At 32.9% G+C, this 22,483-nt stretch overlaps 1 protein-coding gene across 13 annotated transcripts in view; it reads left to right on the plus strand.

Annotated features, from left to right (window-relative positions):
* SCN3A (sodium voltage-gated channel alpha subunit 3) overlaps positions 1–22,483 on the plus strand; it is a 101,825-nt gene that overhangs the window by 37,124 nt on the left and 42,218 nt on the right. For all 13 annotated transcript variants that reach the window (XM_044666548.1, XM_044666545.1, XM_044666552.1 and 10 more), the window contains 4 exons: positions 3,563–3,801; positions 12,649–12,822; positions 13,887–14,243; positions 16,255–16,731. In XM_044666548.1, coding sequence (XP_044522483.1) covers positions 3,563–3,801; positions 12,649–12,822; positions 13,887–14,243; positions 16,255–16,731 — 1,247 coding nt within the window. The remainder of the gene's footprint in view (positions 1–3,562; positions 3,802–12,648; positions 12,823–13,886; positions 14,244–16,254; positions 16,732–22,483) is intronic.

The raw sequence follows: 22,483 nt of genomic DNA on the forward strand, positions 1-22,483 counted from the left end.
AACAATCATAATCTTGGATAAAACAACTCTTTGTAATACTGTTGTAGATTACTAAAAAATGGTTTTCAAGACAAAAATCAGTTGGATTTTCTTCTTTAACCCAAGGAACCAATATTCTACAGTGTTAGAGGGAAAAGTAGTAAATTAATTGGACATTTCAGGAATTCCATTATACTTAGTCAAAGTGATTGATTAAAGGTTCCTTCCCCTTATACGGCAGACACATTGAAAAAAATTAGTGTTCATACTGGTCACTCTCATGTGACTGGAGAAAAATCTATTTGTGTCTTTCAAGTAGGTCAAGGAAGCATGAGTCGTGGAACCATATCTCATACCCTCATCTGAATTTGTCAAAAAGAGTACATATTATATACTGCAGCATTTGTGATAATTTTTCTTTCTCCCTACCCCCATGGAAAGTAAGGCATGATGTGACTGGTGTCACAATATATGTTATATAATTCCAACATACCACAATTCAGAAAAATACTAATAATATTAATCATCTTGACCATTTGAAAGCATATTTGAGTGTATGTTTGTATGTTGTGATTTAATAACAAAATTTCCTAGTATAGGTTATAAGGTCTCCAATTTCTTAAACCAAAAGTCTAATAATAAACGTAAAAATCCAAAATTCATTATTTTGCATGACCATCGATGTACATAATTTTATAGTTATACTTGAAGATTCTGCATATCCATAGATATTTCAATGTATATAAGATTTAATTGACATGGGCATTACCTCCACTGGTGCAGATCGCAACCCACCAATACCTTTTCATCACATATAATTCATGTCAATACTCTTCTATAAGTCTTCTATAGAAGATATACCCAACATTCTGGACACCATCTTCTAAGTCTTAAAAAATATTTTTGAATACCAATCCGACACTTGGCTATCCATTTATTTCTTGTTCTGGTTATTTGATCAGTCTGCTTCCTTTTCCAGTTGTATATTTTTTTGATGATAACTTTTACAGCACTCCTTGCACTGAACTCATTATATGTAATATGCTCTCACCTGTTTATACTCATGATGCATCTTTTCTTTCTCTTTTGTGACAACTTCAGTATTAATTATAAATTCTTTGGATATCACAGTGTTCTATGAATTTTCAACATGTAGTATCTCTGGGAAAATAGTGTTGAATAAATGGGCATTTGTGATCAGATGGCAGCATGAGATGTCTGAAAGTACTGAATAAATTTCCAAATGTAATCCAACCAATTTGTTCTTATCCTATTACAATTCTGTATCGAGCTCACTGTTCTTCTGTAGTGTGCAGATGTTTGAAAGCTGTAAGTACTAATGCTTAACCGAATAGGATGTATCCAGATATGCCATAATCTAGAGGAGAAGCATTCTTCATCCACTTGGTTCTTGTGATATGGATTGTTAGGCAAACCTATTTAGAATAGCTACTGGTCAAATTTAGTAAGTCCTCTCATATTCTAGAGCTTGCTATCATATGTACCTTATCAACCATAAAGAAGATATCCTTCTTCTATATGCACTTCAATATAAAACATCTCCTGTGATTCTAATGTACTTTGGTGAGCATGTCTCCTTGTTTTACGCTTCACTTAATGTTAATAATCAAAGGATTATTGAAAAAGTGTCTCTGTTATTTCATCTATCAGGAAATCTTATATGATTTTAAAATGTACATATAAAATACATTGTTTCAGGAAAGCCCTGAAAGCTACATTTTGCTCTATTCAATAAAATGTTTTATAGTCAATAAAGCAGGAAAATGGGATCTTGTATTCTCTATTGTCCAGTCAATTTTACCTTCATGTGTTATGTTGTAGAATATCATTTTTGAAAATATGCCTATTTCCTCCTTATATTTTCATCAAGCATACCTTCAAAATATAAGAACTTAGACAAATATAGGTTAAAAATTATTGAAGTCTTCTGAGTTACTTTTTTAGGTTTTAATGCCATCCTGGGTTATTTTCATTCTTCCAAACTTTCTCTTTAAAAGCATTTTGAAAATCAATCCACAAGTGCCTTGAAAATGCAATCAATCCTAGGACAGATTTCTTATCTAACCAGGTCCAATCTTTCTCACCTATTTTTAAGTGAAATATCTGCTTCCTCTCATAGCACATTAAGCATAGTAATGTTAGAATCTAATTGTGGTAGTTCCACTATCAATGATGATAAAAATAGATCTCTCAAAATGCTGACAAATCTGTTCCATTTTGCTTCTATTTGTTATCTTCTGATTACTTTTTTCTATCATTACTCTTGGAATGATCTGACTTAATTGGCGCTCACAACAATCATTTTTATAGCTTGTTTCTTCTTCCCCTGGATTTTTTAGCGATGTGAGATATTAGTCATAATTTTGTATCATGAATCTGAATAATGTTTTAACATAATCTCATATTCTAAAATAATGTTGCCCTTAGATGCCAAATCTTTTGTCTAGACAAAGGGATCATGTTTGTGGGTAATGTGGTTTCTGAGGTCTTTTGCCCCAGAAAAGGTCATTGTTTTAAATGTTGAAACTTTTCTAAGAAATTAATTTTCATTTAAGTTAATATCTTTAGTTTTTTATTTCTTTTTTTTTTCAGGATAAACAGGATACTCAAAAAAGTTAGATCTGAACTCATAATCATGACGTATCTTTATCCTTCTAATTTGTATTAATTTTGTTCCTTACTCTAAGTAGTTAAGACTTGGTTACACAAATACAGCTGATTCTGAAATAATTTCCACATTAGCAAGCAGACATTAGCTTCTTGTCTGCTAAGATATGAATGGTTTCAAATCATTTTTGAATTCTATTTCCTGCATCTGTTGACTTTGGTCTCTCTTCTTGAATAGCGTATTCATGACACATAGATATAAAATTTGCAAGTAATCTATAAAATTTTGGTCTTTTTATATTTTATTTATAAACATAAACCACAAAATAATTTATTTTTAAGTTCATCTTAAATATATTTCTTAAACACTCATTTCTTATAATTAAAAATATTCTCAGAAATTGGCTAAGTGAAGAAGAAAAAGGTAATTATGTTCCCAGATCTAAAATTAGACTATATGTACACTCTCATTATAGATAAAGGGAATTAACCTAAAGATTCTGCTCTCTAGAGAAGAGAGATAGAGAAGCACTTGTATGAATAAGAATAGGAGCAATAGAAGATATCGAAAGAAAGATGTTACCAAGTGAAATCAGAATGTGGATATAACTTTAAAAGAATAAGCTATTAAGCTAGACAGTTATAGTGCATATGGCTTTTTACCTTAAACCCTGTCACTCAATCAGAATTAAATTATTACATTAGTTTAATAAAAAATATTTTTGAATTGGATAAAAGCCAAGGACAAGACATATAAATGAAATTCCTATTAATAAACATCAATGAAAATAGATAATGGATTTGTTTTCTATAGTGAATTAAACTTAATGTCAGGAATATTTGTTCTTTAGATTTCAGAATTAATATTAGCTAGTAAATATAATCTGTTTCTATTAGCAACAATAAGAAGGAACGATGTATTTAGTCCTTTACAATTCCTCCTCTTTCCCCCTAGAACTTGAAGAATCCAGGCAGAAATGTCCACCATGTTGGTATAGATTTGCTAATACTTTCCTCATCTGGGACTGCTGGGATCCATGGTTAAAAGTGAAACGCATTGTTAATCTAATTGTGATGGATCCATTTGTTGATCTTGCCATCACCATCTGCATTGTCTTAAACACTCTATTTATGGCCATGGAACACTACCCTATGACTCAGCAATTCAACAGTGTGCTGTCTGTAGGAAACCTGGTAAGTCCATCTAAATACACAAAGTGATATGCAAATATATTTCATTAGAGAAATCCATGTATACTAGACAGAAGAAAATTCAATTTGGTTGCATTCAATAAACATTTTTGAAGTGCTTACCACATGCAAGACTCTCAACTAGATATTCCAGAATATAAAGGCCTAAACAAAATCAGTACTACTCTCAAGGAGTTTATAATTGACTGGGGAAATGCAACAAGTACACATAAAAAAGGAAATTGAAAAGATATACACAGTACTTACAATAGGGGAAGAATGTTCGTAACCATAAAACTGAGACAGATTTTGAAGGAAGGGATTTTGTGAGGGGACACCCAGACAAGAGGAATCCATGCCAAGGCACAGTATATTAGGCCCCAGTGATAATCTGACAAACTCATCAGAAGGGAAAATGTTCAGCTGTAATGGCTGTATAAAAAGCCTGCTAGGCAGTCCAGACTTTGTGGTCCTCCAAGGCCGATTACAACAGCCTTGGAGAAGCACTGATACACTCTCCCAAACACAGAGTAGCTTTGGAAAGGGAAATCACCTGGTCTGAATGGTGAGAATTCTAAATCCCATCTTTCTTTAAAAAATGGGGTGAAACTCCTATGTAGTATCCACCTTGGGCTGGTCCCCGTAAGGACCCCCAAGATTGTGATTTCTGAAAGAGAGCCTTAAGAGTAAAAGGTGAGGGATATTTCCAAGAATCTAACTTTTTATCAAAGAAGATTTTCTAGGTAGTGCTGGCCAGTCTTGGGACTTGTCTTTGCACAATATAGCCTTATATCAGAGAAAGTGTACTTTCTAAATGTATGAGTTGTCCCTACCTCTTGGGGAGAAAATTATGTATGTGGTCTTGAAGCAAGATTAACAGCAAAGAAACCAAGTTAATATAGTGGGTAATAAAAGACCTGGATTGTGTACATGCTTTTTCCAAGGGTTATTTGAATAATGCAAGTTCAGTGGGAAGGGAGTTGCCTCTCTATTAACCCCAAATCTGTTTCCCAGACAAGGGAAATACAAATCACAGGATGATTCTGTAAATCCAGGGGACTGAATATGTTATTTTGGAAAGTGGGAGTCATGAGTGGGAAGAGAATTGTATTTTCTGTTTATGAACCATAATGATTCTGTTATTTGTTTTGTGTATTATTTATGGGATCTTGTGAGTCCTTTGCATTTTCTAGGGAGTAGACTAAAGACAGTTCTAAACCTATCATCTGCATTTTTATCCTGACAATTTATAAGGAATCTGGGACACATTTGGATCCACAAATAGGAAAACTGAAAAGGTATATTCAGAAATTTTTCCAGAGTAAACTCTTGAGAAGCATAATGATTCAAAAAGAGTCAGGGTAGATGGGTAGCTCCCAGGGTGGGACTAGGTAGTTCTACAAGTATGGTGTGATAGGCCATAGTTTTATAGAATTAAAGCTAGGAAGCTAGGTTGGAACCAGATTATGGAGAACTTAAAATGTTAAAGATTTTATATTTCATCCTCTTCGCAATAAAGCTTCACTAAAGATTTTTATTTGTTTTTATTTGGTGCTTTTTAGCACAGGTCTGACCTGTGTAATTGAAAGAATAATTTGGCAGCTTTGAGAAATCCAAATTGAGTTGGAGAAAGACCAAAGTCAGGAAGACTTTTATTATAGTCTTTTTTTGAGGACTTACATTAGAGTGGTGGTGGCATGAGTAGAGACTGAATAAATGAAGAGACTCATTAGAGGGAAGAGCTATAATACAGGATATGGCATCTTACTGGATGTCAGAGTGAGGGAAAAGTCAGGGATTTATTCTGACATAGATTTTGAATAGCTAGGTGACTAGAAGCATAGTGATGCACCGTCAATAAAAGTAGGGACATTAAAAGGAATGGCCCAGTTCCCTTCAGGGGGGGACTCAGGGATTCATTTCTGTTCAGTGGTGACACAGAGATTCCAAACTTGAAATACCAAATTAAAAAAAAAAAGACTCTGTGTCCACACACAGAACGTGTTGCTTTGATCAAATATACCTATACTGTATTGTCAACTATATATAGATGTTTTCACTTTAATTTACTCCAAAGAAGGTGATGGATGAGAAAGAAAAAAGATAACTTATACTAGTGACTTATTCTTCTACTCATTTGCTGTCAGTCAGACAACAAATATTTATTACATCCCCAATAGGTGCCAGGTTCTATAAGAAGCCTTAGGGATATACAAAAAAAAAAGGGCAAAATATTATTCCTTTCCTAAATGAGTTTATGTTCTAATTAGAAAGATAATTATATAAATATAAGATAGCTCTTAATATATGTACAGGTATATATGAATATTTCTATACATATGTACATGTTTTATATGTATACAAATGTATATATAGGTATAAATATGTCTATAGACATGTAGAGATTATAATACACATGTGCAAATAGAGAGATATGTATAAGCATAGACATGTAAATCTACCTATCACTCTCTTGTATTGACATAGTAGATGTCTTCCCAGTTAGAGTATGAATTCCTTACAAGAAGAAACCATGTTTTTTTCTTTCTTTGTATCCCTTGAGCTTAGCACTTATTAATAAATATTTGTTGGCTGACAGCCTAATATTAGAAGAGTAAGTCACTTTTGTAAGTTGTTTTCTTTCTTGCATATATCTATATACACATATACCTATATGTATACACACACAAATATATATAGATATAGATATAGATAAAGATATCAGAGGGAATATGTGAGGGGAATCAGGGAAAGGCTCCTTAAGAAGGTAGAATTTGGCCTGAATCTTGAAAGAAGTTAGTAAAACCAGGAGACAAGAGTATTCAGGTGGAACATTACAGGCATGTGTCATTTGCAAGGAACAGCAAGAAAACCAGTATTGCTAGAGGGCAGTAAAGTTTAAAAAAGACTGAAATGGTAGGAATGGGCCAGGTTTCAAGGGCTTTAAAAACCAAACTGAGGATTGGTTCAGCTGAGTGAAAGACAGAATAAAGTGAGGTGAGGCAAAACAGGGGAACCAAGCAGAAAGTCATTGCAATAATCCAGGCATGAGCTTATAAGGGTCTACACTAGGGTGGTGATGCTATGAGTGATAAAGGAGATATATACACTTGTGGAGTTTAAAATGACAAAACTTGTTAATAGCTGCCCTGAAAAGTAACAGGGTTACCTCTTTCTTTCTTAGGCTTCCATAACTCTAGAACATTCTGAATTTCTTCTTTCTTTTATGAACCGTACTCTTTAATTTCCTTTGCTACCTTCTCTTCCTCCTCTCATCCTAAAACGTAGACATCCCATAACGCTCTATCCTTGGTTGAATGATTTTCTATTTCTACACTTACCACATCTGTGAACTTAGCTGTATTTATGGCTCTCTAATTCCAAATTTTTAACAGCCTATATCTCTAGTTCAACTCCCTACCATAATATTAAATCTAATAGGTCAAAAATTGAACTCATTAGTCTCATCTCCAAACTCTTTTCCCTAAAAAATCCATTTTATTCAGAGGTAACACCCAATCTCCAAGACAGAAACCTTGGGGTCATCTTTGACTCTTTCCTTTATTTCATTCCTCTTATCCAATTTGTCACCAATTTTGTCATTTTCTTTTTTCCCAAAAATTTCTCTTTTCCATTTCCTTCATCCATTTACTCTTACATATCACTCCTATACCAATATTCCTATCCTATCAACTTCTACCCTATCACTTCTTTATCAAGAACCAAAAATGGTTTCTTATTATAACAAATCCAAACTCTTCTGACTGGTTTTTAAGACTACAGTACCCACAATTTTGTCCCAGTCTAATTTCCAGCCCTATTTCCCACTATCCTCCAAGGTGTGGAATCCCTTATTAGAACCCATTAACCTCTTCCAAATAAAAACAAAATAGATTGTCAATGATCTTCCTGAAATGCTTTGCTCATAACTGAACACAATTCTCCCAATGTGGTTTGGCCAGGATGACAGTACAATGGGATCATTACTTCTCTTATTCTAGACCCTAGATTTCTCCTAAAGCAATCCATAAGCCTATGAGCCTTTGGTCAGACATATTAAACTGACTGATGTTGTGTTCATAGTTAACTAAAACCCAAAGGTCTTTTTTACCTGAACTGTGGTATAGTCACTTTATTTCCATCTTGTACATTTGGGTTTTTTGAACCTATGTACAGGATTCTATCATCACCTCTATTCCATTTTATTTCTTTATATTAAGGCCAGTTTCCAGCCTGTTGTTATCTGGATTCTACTATTCAGTGTATCCCTTAAAGCTTTGAAGAAATTCCTCTTATAAACCACAGTAGACCCAAGAAGAAACTCAGAGACTATATTGTTCAATGCCTTCCTTTGTAACAATGGGATTTGTGCAAGGGGAATGAGGGACCAGATGACTTGCCCAGGGTCACACTAGCTAGTTAGTGACAGAGCCCAGATTCTTTGATTTTCAGACCAATTTTAAAATGAAGTGAAGTCATAATAAGTATTTCATTTAGTATAGATGTAACTTATTTTCTTCTTAGGTCAAGTTTGATGTTCATGTTAATGCTTAAACTTCTCTAAAACTTTGGTGCAAAAATTCTAAATCTAGTCCTTTCAACTGTATCCTGCTTGCAAAGCAATTCTGACTAAATTTAAATCAGCATTGTATTGGCAGAACCATGTTTTACAGCAGTAACCTTTGATTTCAGAAAGCACGTAACATTAAAAAAGAAGTTTCTATTAGAGTTCTAATTTTCCTTTTACTGAAATATGAAAACAAAGTCCACCCTGCCTATTGTTACATAGCTTCAAAGACCTTTAAGCTGACTTCTCCTTTTAAAGAAATTCAAGTGTTTCTGCCCACTTCTTTTTGTTTCTTTCCCCTAGAATTTAGTCCTATTAGTTTCCATTTTTATGTTTTATAATACTATGTAGATTCAATAGGGATTTTAAATATGTAAATAAAATCCAAACACCTTAAGATAATTTACATAGAATGTGAAGTCTTGAAGGCAGGGACTATCATTAGCCTCTTTCTGTTCCCAGAACATGACACAGTGCCTGGCACATAATAGGAGTTTAATAATATTTGTTGATTAACTGATTGATAGACTGATTAAGCAATGTGGAAAATATTTCTCTAACAGAAGGTATTTTGAATCATTTTAAAATATTTCTGGGAGATCAAACATTGAAATTATGGATGTAAATTTATGGACTAGTAACTATAACTTGTGGTCCAGGGATTCCATCAGAAGGGACTCTAGTCTCATATGGAACAAATTTGTAAAATTCCAGGGAAATCTCTAAAATAAATTGTAAGTATGGCTCCCGTATAATACTTCTCCAAAAGTGGGTAATAGATTCCATTCTACAAAGATACTTTACACACAACATGGCCATCTGACATAGGAGAACTTTATTTCCTTTGCCATAGAAAATGCATAGGATGCAATGAATTTACAGGTGTTCCTGAACAAGTACATTTACAATTTGAAGGAAAAACTCCACCACCACCACCTACCACTTAACCCATTAAATTTATTACAATACCCTGAAAAGTAAATACCCTTTGTGAAAATGCTATTCAGACATTTCCCATTCACCTCAATTCTGCACTGTGCAAGCTAATGACAGTTATTATCAAGGAGGATTGGCAAGGTCGAGGTTCTTTAGTGGCAGGACTCTCCTTGTCATGGTCCTTTTCTCTTCTAATAAACATACCACCAAGAAAAACTCTTACCTCCAAACAGCTGGTACATAAGTTCCAAGCTCAGGAACTTGAACTTAGAATTATCTACCAGTTAAAGCCTTGAGCCTGGAAACTTCCGTTTCTCAGTATCACTAAGAACCAACATAGGAAAGAAAAAGAAACAGAAAAAGGTGGCCAGTAATTGGAAGGTTCTCAAGCTCCAGTGTCAAGTTTGTCTGAGCAAGCTTATGATTCTCACTGTCATGTGGAGTTCACTGCTGTTCATAGAAAAGAAATGTTTACCAAAAATTTGCTACAGCTATGTGAGTGAAGTTGGGGGGTAGGAGGGAGAAAGGGGGGTGAGGGAAATTCTGTTCCTGTAGCACTCTAGACTGGAATTCTAAGGGAAAGGGGATTTTAAAAGACAAATTTTTTTCTCACTTCACTCTTGGGTTTCCCTGACAAGAATCTAGGCCCCCCAACTGACAATTGCTATTCATTTTTGGATCAGCTAAATAAATCATTGGGGACAAATTAAGGAAGTTCCTTGTGTCCTCTTAGCAAGGGCTAGAATGTATATTGTTCAGTAAGGACATAGGGTACCTGTCTTCCTCCATTTTCTAACAAAGGTTTTGAAATCCCATCAGATTGATAGAGAGGGGGATAAATATCAAATTGAATAGCATCCTACAGATCAAATTACTCTCCATTCCCAACATTACAACAGTAACACTCAGGAATATATAGCCTTTACGTTTTCAAAGAATTTTCTTCATGTACAGTATTTTCAGGTAATTCAAATAGTATTTTTCCATTTTATATTTATGGACCTTGAAGTGAAGAAAAACTAAATAATTCATGCAGGCCACACTCAATAAGTGTCTGAGTTGGCAAACAAACCCAGGTGTTCAAGACCAGCAGTCCAAGTCCAACAGCCATAAAACCATGCTGGTGTATCCTTATCTAGAATGAAAGCTATTTCATGGGAGCTCTTGTATGACAGAGATAACTAAACTAACAGGAAAATAAATTTAAAAACTCATTCTTTTACATTTCTTCAATTGAGAAGAATTTTCAGCTATATATTGGAAGAAAGATATTTTCTGCTCTCTACAATGAATTCTATTTCCAATGCCAAGGCAATATGAATAGTTGCAATTTTAAACTGAATAATTTTAGAATAACAAGCTGCTTTTAAAAATGTTATTATGATACATGTAGAAATTTTCAGATGAAAAAGTTTGTTTTTAAAGCATTTATTCAATTGTTAGAGTCCTTGAATAAGTAATAATAAAAAACACTGAAAAAAAAGATTATCTTATTTTTCCCATATTTCTCTCATAAATAGAGGTTTTTAGACAAACAACCTGGATTCACCATAGTTGTCATGGTCATTTTATCTGAAATATCTTTCCATTTTTGATCTCTATTTATCTATATATCTATCTTTAATTCATTATCTATTATCTATCAGTGATAGCTTATGCAATAATAGATTTATTTCTGAAAAATAGTGGGATCCTATCAAGGTATCTAGGTAGCTTAGTGAATAAAGCACCAGACCTGAAGTGAGGAAGACCTGAGTTCTACTCTCATTTCAGACAATTATTAGCTCTGTGACCTTGGGCAAGTTACATAATTTCTGTTTGCCTCAGTTTTCTAACTGTAAAATAGGAATAATAGAGGTACCTATCTTCCTGGGTTGCTGTGAAAAGCAAAAGAGATAATCTATTAAATGTCTAGCACTTTAGCACTTAGAATTGCACACACTGAGCAATATATAAATCCTAGCTATTAATAGTATTATCATTTTATGAAAAGGGTATTTAAATAAAATAATATTGCAGAAGTATTTGAGGCAATCACATATTTAAGTAATGTTATAATGAGTTTTTCTTCCATGCGAGGAATAGTATTGCAAAATGAAGACTACCTTCCTAGTGTATACATTAAATTATATATGTATGTATGTACACATACATATATATGTGTATATATCTTTTTTCCACAGAGTACAATATTCTAGTGCTTCGGGGAATGGGTAACATCATTTCACATGCCAATCACTGAATTCACCTATGTCTAGTACTCTCTGTAGTTTGGGAAATCTGGGATTTTATCAACATTGACACATTTAGAAAAGCTGATTGTTTTCTTTGTATTAAAGTTGTACTTTAGGAGACGACATGTTTTGGAGCTTATTCACTTTTACAATGTTCCTTTAAGGCAACTAAATAGAGGGTAAGCTTGACTGTACCTCCTTAAAATATGGTCTTCAATTATTCCAAGTTAATATGATTTGCTTAACAATTTTCTGGATGTGTAATTTGATAGGCTTCTTCCCATCTTCTTGGCCATTTTAACCAATCTTTTCTAGCTAACACAAACTTTGAATTTGTCTCATTGTTTTCTTTTCTTGCTCCAATTAGTACTTTAGTTATTTACTGAAATAACTCATTAATCTTAATTAGGGGTATGTGCAAACTAAGGATGTTTTTCAATGGTTTTAATTAAATCTTTGGTTACTTACTGTATGAATCCATTAACCTTAATCTAGAGCATGCACCTGGAGGTCACTAATTTACAACACTTGTGAAAACATGTTTTTATTGTTTAGGGAATGCTTATATTATTATAATAAGAAAGCAATGAGCTTTAAGCAAAAAAAGGATAATACTATCATTTTATCATTTTGTGATAATTTTCTTAACTTATTATTAGCATTTAGAAAAGTGATCAAGGTTTCCTTATAAGTGATGTATTATTATCCTTTTCAAAAAAAATGAAACAAATTAATTTGGCAATGAAATAGGTGATGATGGAAGTGGGAAAGATACGTATTTCAAAAAGATTACATCATTGCAGTCATTTCAGTAGTATATCAACCACAGATTAGAAATTGGTTATGATGAAATTAAAAATAAAAATTAGCATTTGCCCAGTAACCTACAACATAAATTGTTTTATAATTGGAGGAAAAGTTCAATGCTTTAAGCTACATTAAAAAAATTTCCTAAACTTTGATAGACATGTTCCACCATTAAATTACTTTCTAAATTAGAGTAATATTATATTAAGAGCTACCATATTATTCACTTTTTAAATATTTGAATTGTAAATAATTGTATCAGCATTTTTTAATGTCATGAGAGTAATCATTTATATTTTACATTAGGTCTTTACTGGAATCTTCACAGCTGAAATGGTTCTCAAGATAATTGCTATGGATCCATATTATTATTTCCAAGAGGGTTGGAATATCTTTGATGGCATTATTGTCAGCCTTAGTTTAATGGAGCTCGGCCTAGCCAACGTGGAAGGATTGTCAGTTCTCCGATCATTTAGACTGGTAGCTGCAGAGTCACTATCTTTATATTCTGCCTTATTATTTTGAAATTTATTTTGAAATGTAATTGTATGTTTCTATGATTACCAACTTTCAAGAAGAAATAATATGTGAGATGATGCAGTTTCCATAAATGCTTAGATATGAATGCCTATGCTCTAAGAACCAAGAGAACTGTTGGTATTTACAACAAAATGATAACATTTGATGGATATGTAAAGGACCAGTAAATGTGCTTTTGGAATTTGAAAGAAATAAAGCAAACAGTTTATTTTTGTCATTTCTTATGTCAAACATAATTAAATTTACAAATCATTATTAACCTGAGCCATTCACTACATTAAATCAAAATTTTACAAAATGTTTTAGTATTTTAATTTTTTTCTTTAGTATTTCTTCAATAAATGCTTAGTAAAATCTATAGGTATTATGATTTAAAATTTTGATGGAAAATATATTTTATTCTTAAAAATATCTTTTTTAAATTTGATTTAAAAATCACTTAAAATACTATTTAACTATTCTCTTTTTTGAGGCTAGAATAGGGACTGGATCTGTGAATTTTACTGGTACAAAGAACTCTCATATTAGGAAACACCCTCTACCCATGAAAGTCAGCACTTTCTTGGTAATTCATGATCTAAGAAAATTGCCTAGAGCACAGAAAAGTAGCTACTTATCAAAGAACACACAACCAATATGTGTCAGAGATGGGACTTATCTTCTAAGCCAGGTTTAGAATTAATTCACTATTCTGACAAGATAAGTCCTTCAATAATTTTGGTTTCATTATCACTGGTTAAGTATTTATTTTTTCTTTACTATTTAACAAGAATTTCATGCACTATGAAATCATACAGCATGAATACTTTCATAATAATACAATTTCTTAGTTTCGGGCACCAATAATATTGAATTTTCTTTTAAAATATCAAAATAGAATTGGCGTAGTGTGCATTGACTTTCACCATCATTTAGAGGTGTACTGAAAACATTTCAGACAAAACAAAAAACTTCCAAACCTTCGCTATGATTAATACTGAAAGCATCTTTTCCCTTGTTTCCAGCTTCGGGTTTTCAAGTTGGCAAAATCTTGGCCAACACTGAACATGCTGATAAAGATCATTGGCAACTCAGTGGGGGCTCTGGGAAACCTGACCTTGGTGTTGGCCATCATTGTCTTTATTTTTGCTGTGGTCGGCATGCAGCTTTTTGGCAAGAGCTACAAAGAATGTGTCTGCAAGATCTCTAGTGATTGTGAACTTCCACGCTGGCACATGCATGACTTCTTCCATTCCTTCCTGATTGTGTTCCGGGTGCTGTGTGGAGAATGGATAGAGACTATGTGGGACTGTATGGAGGTGGCAGGCCAAACCATGTGCCTTATTGTTTTCATGTTGGTCATGGTGATTGGGAACCTGGTGGTATGTTTTCATTACAAATAATTCAAAGATATATTTGTCATTAATTATATAAACTTATTTGTCCATATACAAATATGCATGTAGGAACATATCTGGTTCTGACAGAAATATTTCTATAATTTGTTCTGTCTTTATATCCCAATAATATTTGCCAAATATGAGAAAGCATATTACATGACTATCAAACTTTGGAGAGAATTGAAACTCTGATGCTATTTTATTTACTGGGATAAAATCAGTTTATATAATTTATATACTTCAGACAAAAAACATTTTTAAATTTACAGAATACCTAATGAGTGTATTGAATTCTTTTACTGACTAATTCATTAATTCATGAAACAAATATTTACTGAATCCCTATTAATCACAAAGCCTTGCATTAGGTCTGATGGGCACAGTGACAAAAACAGGAATAAGTTATTAGTGCTTTCCCTCATGTTATCAGTTTGAATTACCTAGAAAGAAAGGGTGGGGGGAAGGGAGAAGAAACTAGGGACTTGGATCTAAATTATACAAATTGTTTAGATTTCCCAGTTTTGCTAGGCATTTTATAAGCCTCCATTCATTTGAGCTGCGTCCTGATAGGAGGTATAATTTAAGCATAATTGAATAAACTGTGAATTTATGTTACTTAATGTTAAAATGTCTCAATCATCTTTCAATGAATTAAAAAGCAATTCCTGGTGATATTAGACTGGCCTCTTAGAAGAAGCTGAAGTTTGTATTTTTTAAAGAATTTATAATGGTATGATAATATATATGTAGATGTAGACACATATGTATATATAAATAAAATTATCCTTTTCAGATTTCAAAATCAAGAGGCTTTAGGAGAATCTAGAGGAGAGCTAGGAGGCAAACTAGGATCTTTATCTCTCATATGTGTCTAGTTATCAAATAGATAATGAATTTATGGAGACACCTTATGCCACAGAAATAACTCTAAATAAATTTCCCTTTACGTCAGCAATAGCAGAATACAACTGTATCCATCATAGCTTATTAGTTTATCACTTAATTGCTTCCACATTTCCTGTTGCTGTTGCTAGCATTTCAGTTGGCTTGTCAACTCACATCATATTTCATTGGTGGCAAAAGATAAGAGACAAAAGCAGTTTGTGCACATGATTATGGTTCAAATTATCTGCATGTGCCTCTCTTTTAAATTATTTGCACACATGAATTGCAAGGTATTTTTATGATAAGACCACTTAAAGCCTTGTACAAATGTACAATTTTCCTATCTAGAAATTTTTGTTTAAAATAATTTGCTCTATTATAACAGCCCTTTATCTGAAGAAGGTCTTACTTAAGGTAATCTATATTTGAAGTCACTTAATAATGAACAAAAAGAAAGTTCAAACCAGGAAAGTGTTAAAGCTTCTAGTTTAAGGGAAAGGGAGAGAAAGAACAGACCCTTTTATATCTACCATGGCAATACTGCCTAATAATGCCAACATTTATCACAGTTTGGATTTAAGAATAAAGACTCAATAGAACTAGAATCTATTTGCTGAACATTCTGCCTTACCATGATTGTTAACTAATGTTTGTTCTTTATAACTAGCAAGGCTTTAATTGTATTCGGGGTTGGGGGGGGGTTGATGGGACAGCAACAGAAGAGGATGGGTGGGAAGTTTGTGATGTTTCATTATCCTTTTGGTAACAGGAAGAGATTTGCTTTTGTTTGCTTTGTTTTGTTTTAGTAGTAAGTGTAGGGTCTAAGAACTCACAAAACTTTAATGCTGCATTTTGCTGGTTGTATTTTGCTCATACCACATGCCCAGTCCATCTTTTTTTCCAGCATATATTTCTTTGATAGTATGCTTTACTCCAGTTCTTCACAAGTCCTAATTTGTTATGTGTTGCAGTCTATTCATAATCACCATGCACCTCTATGTTGTCCTGTACTTTATGCTAAATTGTAATTATTTGGAAAGTAATGTTTGAAGATTTTGAACATATGTAAAAATAAATGCAGTTACATTGATCTCCTATTTTTCCTTAGGTGCTGAATCTGTTTCTGGCCTTGCTGTTGAGCTCATTTAGTTCAGACAATCTTGCTGCTACTGATGATGATAATGAAATGAACAATCTCCAGATTGCTGTTGGGAGAATGCAGAAGGGGATAGATTATGTGAAAAAAGAAATACGGGAATGTGTCCAAAAAGCATTTGTTGGAAAGCCAAAAGCTATAGAAATTAAAGTCCTTGAAGGCAATAAGATAGAAAGCTGCATTTCCAATAATACTCCAGTTGAAATAAGCAAAGACCTTAATTATCTGAAAGATGGTAATGGAACTACCAGTGGTGTCGGTACAGGAAGCAGTGTGGAAAAATATATAATTGATGAAAATGATTACATGTCATTCATAAACAACCCCAGCCTTACTGTAACAGTACCAATTGCAGTTGGAGAATCTGATTTTGAAAACTTAAATACTGAAGATTTTAGCAGTGAATCAGAACTGGAAGAAAGCAAAGAGGTATGTTTTTTAAAGCTACATTTGTGTAACTACTGATAGTGATATATGCCTTAATTATATATCAATATGGTATCAATTATTATATTTCTGATAAATTTATAAACCTATAGCATTTACGCCTATTTTAGAAAATCACACATTTTCACATGAAAATAATGTCTATGAAAGGTCTAGAAATTAATTTTCTCAAAAAAAATGTTTCTCAAGTTCTATGTTTAAAAAAAAGCCTTTCTAACAAACTCCATTTGGCCTTCCAAAAATAGCTGTCCCCCATACAACATAGCACTGCATCATTTCTTGTTTGGGAAATTATATTTATTATAGTTCTGTTACTCCAAGTATGCACCTAATGATGCACAATATATCATTTATGGCAAACATTTGGTGAGAAAGTTTATTTATTATTTAACAGTTATCCATGCACATCTGAACCTACATAAATAAACCATTCATGAATATAATTAATGACAATTAGATAACTAAAATTTTACTCTCTCCACATATCTGGAAAGTTGATGGGGCAATGAGTGAGTGTTGCATGTTTAGGGTATAAATAAATCAATGGGAAAAGAATATTGGAATAATTTGCCTTGTCTTCTAAACACTGATTCCAAAAAATTGTTTAGACATTCATAGTACATAGCATCTTATTTGTAGGGCCTCGGTATTTTGTCTTTAGATATAGCATATAGAAATCATAAAGGTTATTTGTCCTTTTGCCAATTAGAACGAGATATCAGTTTTCTGAAAAAGTACTATTCTTAAACCTGATAATGCAACCCAATTTTGATTCTTTATTTCATACATTTATAAATATGTTCTTGTCTTATTACTGCAAATTTCAAACACAGATACACAGAATATACTCTATTTTCCATGGTAGGGCCAACTGATATAGTAAGATTAATACCACCAAATGTGGCAACTCAAAGTTTGTGTGTAGACAAGAATTAGAAGCTGTTATAAATTCTTCAAATCATCCTTCAAGATATACTTAGCATGTCAATAGAAAATGTTATAAAACTTGATGTTTTGCTATGTAGGTTTAGTATTGCCAGCATAGTAATCAGATCCATGTTGCTGTCTAATTCTATTTTGAGACCAGACTTTTTTTAGTGTGGATGTGGGATTTTTATCCCAAATTACATAACATCAGAATACCTACTGCAGTGAGTAACCAAGTTACAACTCATTCTATTCTAGCCATTTTGTAGAAATTTCAGTTGCCAACATATCATAGCTAATGTGAAAGTGTTTTGTAAACTTTAAAGCACTATGCAAAAGTATTTGATTATTCTTATCATTTCTTATCAGAACCAATTCTATGGATCTCTTTAATGAAATTAAGTTTAATTGTAGTTATACATGCTTAAAAATTAATATGTTCCTTAACTTCTGGCTTAGATTTCTTAAAAACAAAAAAGAAAAGAAAAAGAAAAACCCATCAATCCAAAATTATTTAGCACAGACAAGCACAGTGCTAGGCTTACTGGATTCAAAAGATTCTAGTGGTTTCTGCTGCTCCAAGAAACTTACCATCTGGCTAAGGAGAGAAAACCCATGCATGTGAAACAATTAAGAGAAAAATGTGCTAAGTATGCAATTCTGATTTGCAAGAGAAAGAAGAGTTCAGGGCAAGCTGTACTAGAATGAAAATGCATTATTGGTAAGGTGCAACTTGAAGGATGAATAACAAAAAGGTAAAATCAGAAAAGAATGGAAAGCATTTCAAGAGAAAAAAGCAATATGAGCGGAAACATAGAGGCAAAAGTATCATATGTATAGAAGACAATGATGAGACTGGCCTCTCAAATGTGGAAAGTGCTTAGTTGAAGGAATGGTTAAATTATATTATGGATGGCCTTGAAATCCAGCCAGAAGAGTTTGAACCTGATATCACAGCAAACAAAGAACCTTCGTATGTTCTTAAGCATAGGAATATGATGAAAATGGCACTCCTATGGGTCACCTATGTGGCAGTGCTTTGAAAGCCAGGAGGTCCTAGGTTCAAAGCTGGCCACAGACACTTCATAGCAGCATAAGTGACCCTGGCCAAGTCACTTAACTCCCATTGCCTAGCCCTTACCACTTTTCTGCCTTGGAACCAACACACAGTATTGATTCCAAGGCAGAAGATAAGGGTTTTAAAAAATAAGAAAATGGTACTCTGGGAAGGTAGCTTGGCAGTAATATGTAAGTCAGGTTGAAGTAGAGAAAAACAAGAGGCATAGAGATCAGCTAGAGGATTATTATAATAATTTAGTAATAATGTGATGAGGGCCTGAGCTAGAATAGTTTTTAATAGGAATTGAAAGGAAGTGTTAAACTTCATATAAGCTTTGATTTTGTAGTAGTAAAGAGGTGAAAGAAGAAGAAGAAAGGATCAAAGATGACTCCCAAGATATCTAGCTTGGGAGCCTGAAAGTTTGGTGATACTACTGGAAATGATGTCTTTAGGTAAAGAAGCCAATTTTTTTGAGGGAAAGATGAGTTTCAGTTTTAGATATTTGAGATTAAAGTGATATTTGTGGCATAGTCAAGTAGAATTATGGGATTCCTTGGATAAGAGTTCAAGAAAACAAATATAGATTGATGAATCATCAATATAAGTTGATAATGTAAACTATGAAATGTATCAAAGACTAGAATATCAGTGGAATATCTATAGTTATTTGTGAAGAGGGCAAAGGCCAGAGTCTTAGAGTACACTCAAATTTTGAAACAGAAGGAGAAAAAGGAACATTCAAAGATAAAAAGACAAATAAACAAAAAACACAAGGGTAGCCATTTTTAAACATTATAGTTTTTGCTCTATTAGTGCCTTGGAAAGTAGGGTATATACCTTAAGAGATTTCAGAATAAAAAGTGTATATGGTCTTAAAATATATCTAAGCCTGATTAAAGTACATGGATATTTTATATGTCTACTCAAGAGAGTTCTTCTCATTTTCTAGAGAGAATCCTTCCATAAATTAGATCGAATTCAATGCAGAATTCAATAATTCACTTGTCATCAAACTCTTGCCCACTTTTCATTCCCATTTATAAAATGTCATATACTTGGTGATTTTATTATACTACACTCTTCTCTTTCAAGATGGTGCTAAATAAGTTGTCAACCTGTAGAATATAACAGAATGGTTCAATGTATATGGAAAATTAATGGGAAAATAAATGCCATAAGTAACACAGTTTTAAAAACCTTTTTTTTTTAGTTTTAGGGTTGAACACAAGTATACCTTCAAATAGTATAAGATATTTGCTATAGGTAATCAAATGAAATTAGAGGAATAAATTTCTTGTATCTGGCATTCTTAATATGTCAAGTATCAATAGTAATTAAGAAGAAAGGTCTAAAACTGAAAAAAATCTTAGAAGAAATAGCATTTGGTGGTAGCTAGGAAATCAAGGAGATAGAAGGCACAAATATGACTTCAAGAGTTCTGGCTTTGGAGACTGAAAGATTGGTGGTACCATTGATAGAGATGATATATTTTGGAAAAGGAACTATTTTGGAGGGGGGTAAGGATAAAAAGCTCAAGGAAGGCCAATGTGTACATTCATAAAAGTAAAAAAGTATTGTGCTCTTAGATTGCTGAGGAGATTTATTTATTTCCCTATGAAATGCACATTTTATTTGAAATACTCAGAAATTATTCACATACGAATTAAATTCAATCTAGATTAACTTTATTTGTTTGCCTATTTCTTTTTTAATTATTCATACCTGTCAAGTGCATGTAAAAGACAATTCTTTTCTTTTATAAGACAAGATTTAGAGACAGTCAAATGCTTGGCTCTGATTCAGAAGGCAAACCATTCTTTTTAGCTTGTCTTAAGTAAACAATCCATACACCAACTTTGACACATCTAATAAATCTTTGGAAATATAATTCTGCTTGGATAAAGGCAGTAAATACTGGCAAATATAGAAGGTATTTGTAAAGTTCAACATTCACTTATTCTGCTTCTTATGAATAAAATTTAACTGATTAATAATCCAGGTAGGAAAAGATGATTTCTGAAACCTTTAAGGAAACATATGAATCTTTGCTATAATTTTCTGAATCTTTAAGCAATAATGGTTGGTATATAAGTAAGCAGAATTTTGAAGGAATGGAGGAGATCCTAAAACATAAATTTAAAAGTGGTGATTTTTAGTCTTCTTTGTATTTAGCCTGATATAAGTCTGATGGCTAAGGTATTATGTGGAATTTTGCTAATTATGCTTTTTGAGGTATAAAAGTTCCGATTCCAATTTTATCATTAGATATTAAAAATGTGTTGGTTTCATTTACTTTCATGCCGGTAAAAATGGGATAAAAAAGATGAAATGTTTCTTTTCTTAAAAATCATGTTTGAAGTAGTTTCCAGAGGAAAATCTAGCAATATCCTATCATGAACTTCACTACTTACCATTCTTACTTCTCACAGGGGTAAAATCAAGCTGGAGCAATCAAGAATGCAGCTCTGGTGCTTATTAACCAGACAGAGGCACGTGCCATCACTTTTACCCAGGTTACCTAAGCAAGTTCTACATATATAATAACTTTTAAAATGGATATTGATTGGCCTGCATGCTTCTCAGCTACGTCCCTCCCTTCTCCATCGCAAAACAGTAGATACATGCACAGCTGCTCTCTGCTGAATCATGTAACTCACATCACAGCTTGGTCAGGCAAGATGGGCAGCCCCAACATCATACAAGATTTTGCTACTGAGGTTTTAAAGCTATATTCTCTGCCATCCTCAAGAAAAATGATTGCATGCTCAGGAGGCTTTAGAATATACAATTAAGCTAGACAGGAGGGTTAAGAATAATATATATAAGGGTAGATAAATGGAGCATGTACTTCCTGTTTGTTTGCTTTAACTTTACAAAAATGAAACCACTACCCTTTCTTGATTCAGCCCTAATCAGTGAAATATGTCTAAAATAAGACCAATAACAACCTAAGCAGCTATATTCAGCATGCCTTAGTTTACAGTACCCTCAAATCAGATGCTCCAAATGGTAACATTTGTTTTTATTTATATTGGAAAATATTTTATAATATGAGAGGTAATCTGAGTTTTTGAGATTTGAAGGGCCGTAGTCTGTATTCATTTGGGCACCACATATCTTGGGCTTTTTATGAAATTCTGTGTAGCAAATGGCATGTTACAGGGTTACATCATGAGTGTGATTAATTATCGTGTTTTGGATATGCAGGAAATGGTGATCATCCCAGAAAAATTAAAAGGTTAGCAGAGTATCATCAGCCTTTGTGTAATTGGTGTTCTACACTCACCTTTTGTTTTAGACCCTCCATGATTCACATAAGTTTCATGACATTTTCTTCCTAAATTCTCTACTTTAGAATTGAGGAGGCAAAATGGAGCTTGGGGACTTTATGGTCTTTATTATTTTTAATTGTTTGGTAAATAAAGTCAACTCCCAAGCCAATTATATACTTGGTGGATTTTCCAAATGCTTGGATTATTTCCTTGACTAATTTTCTTCTGTCCTGCTATTCACCTTTCATTCATTTAACTGCTTTTTTTTTTAAACCTCCACTAGAATGAAGGCAGTGGGAGGGAGATACTGAATCATAAGTCGCTGGAATGCTATCTTGGCTATTGCAAAATCTTTTTACAGAAAGAAATATAAGTTAATCTCTAAAATAGAGATTGAGTTGTTTGCAGATCTAATATATTTCTACTTTCCTTATAATCAGTAATAATTTAGTTTACTATATTTTGATACAAATCC

This window comes from Gracilinanus agilis, chromosome 3 (genome assembly GCF_016433145.1).
Source record: "Gracilinanus agilis isolate LMUSP501 chromosome 3, AgileGrace, whole genome shotgun sequence".
NCBI classification, from domain to species: Eukaryota; Metazoa; Chordata; class Mammalia; order Didelphimorphia; family Didelphidae; genus Gracilinanus; species Gracilinanus agilis.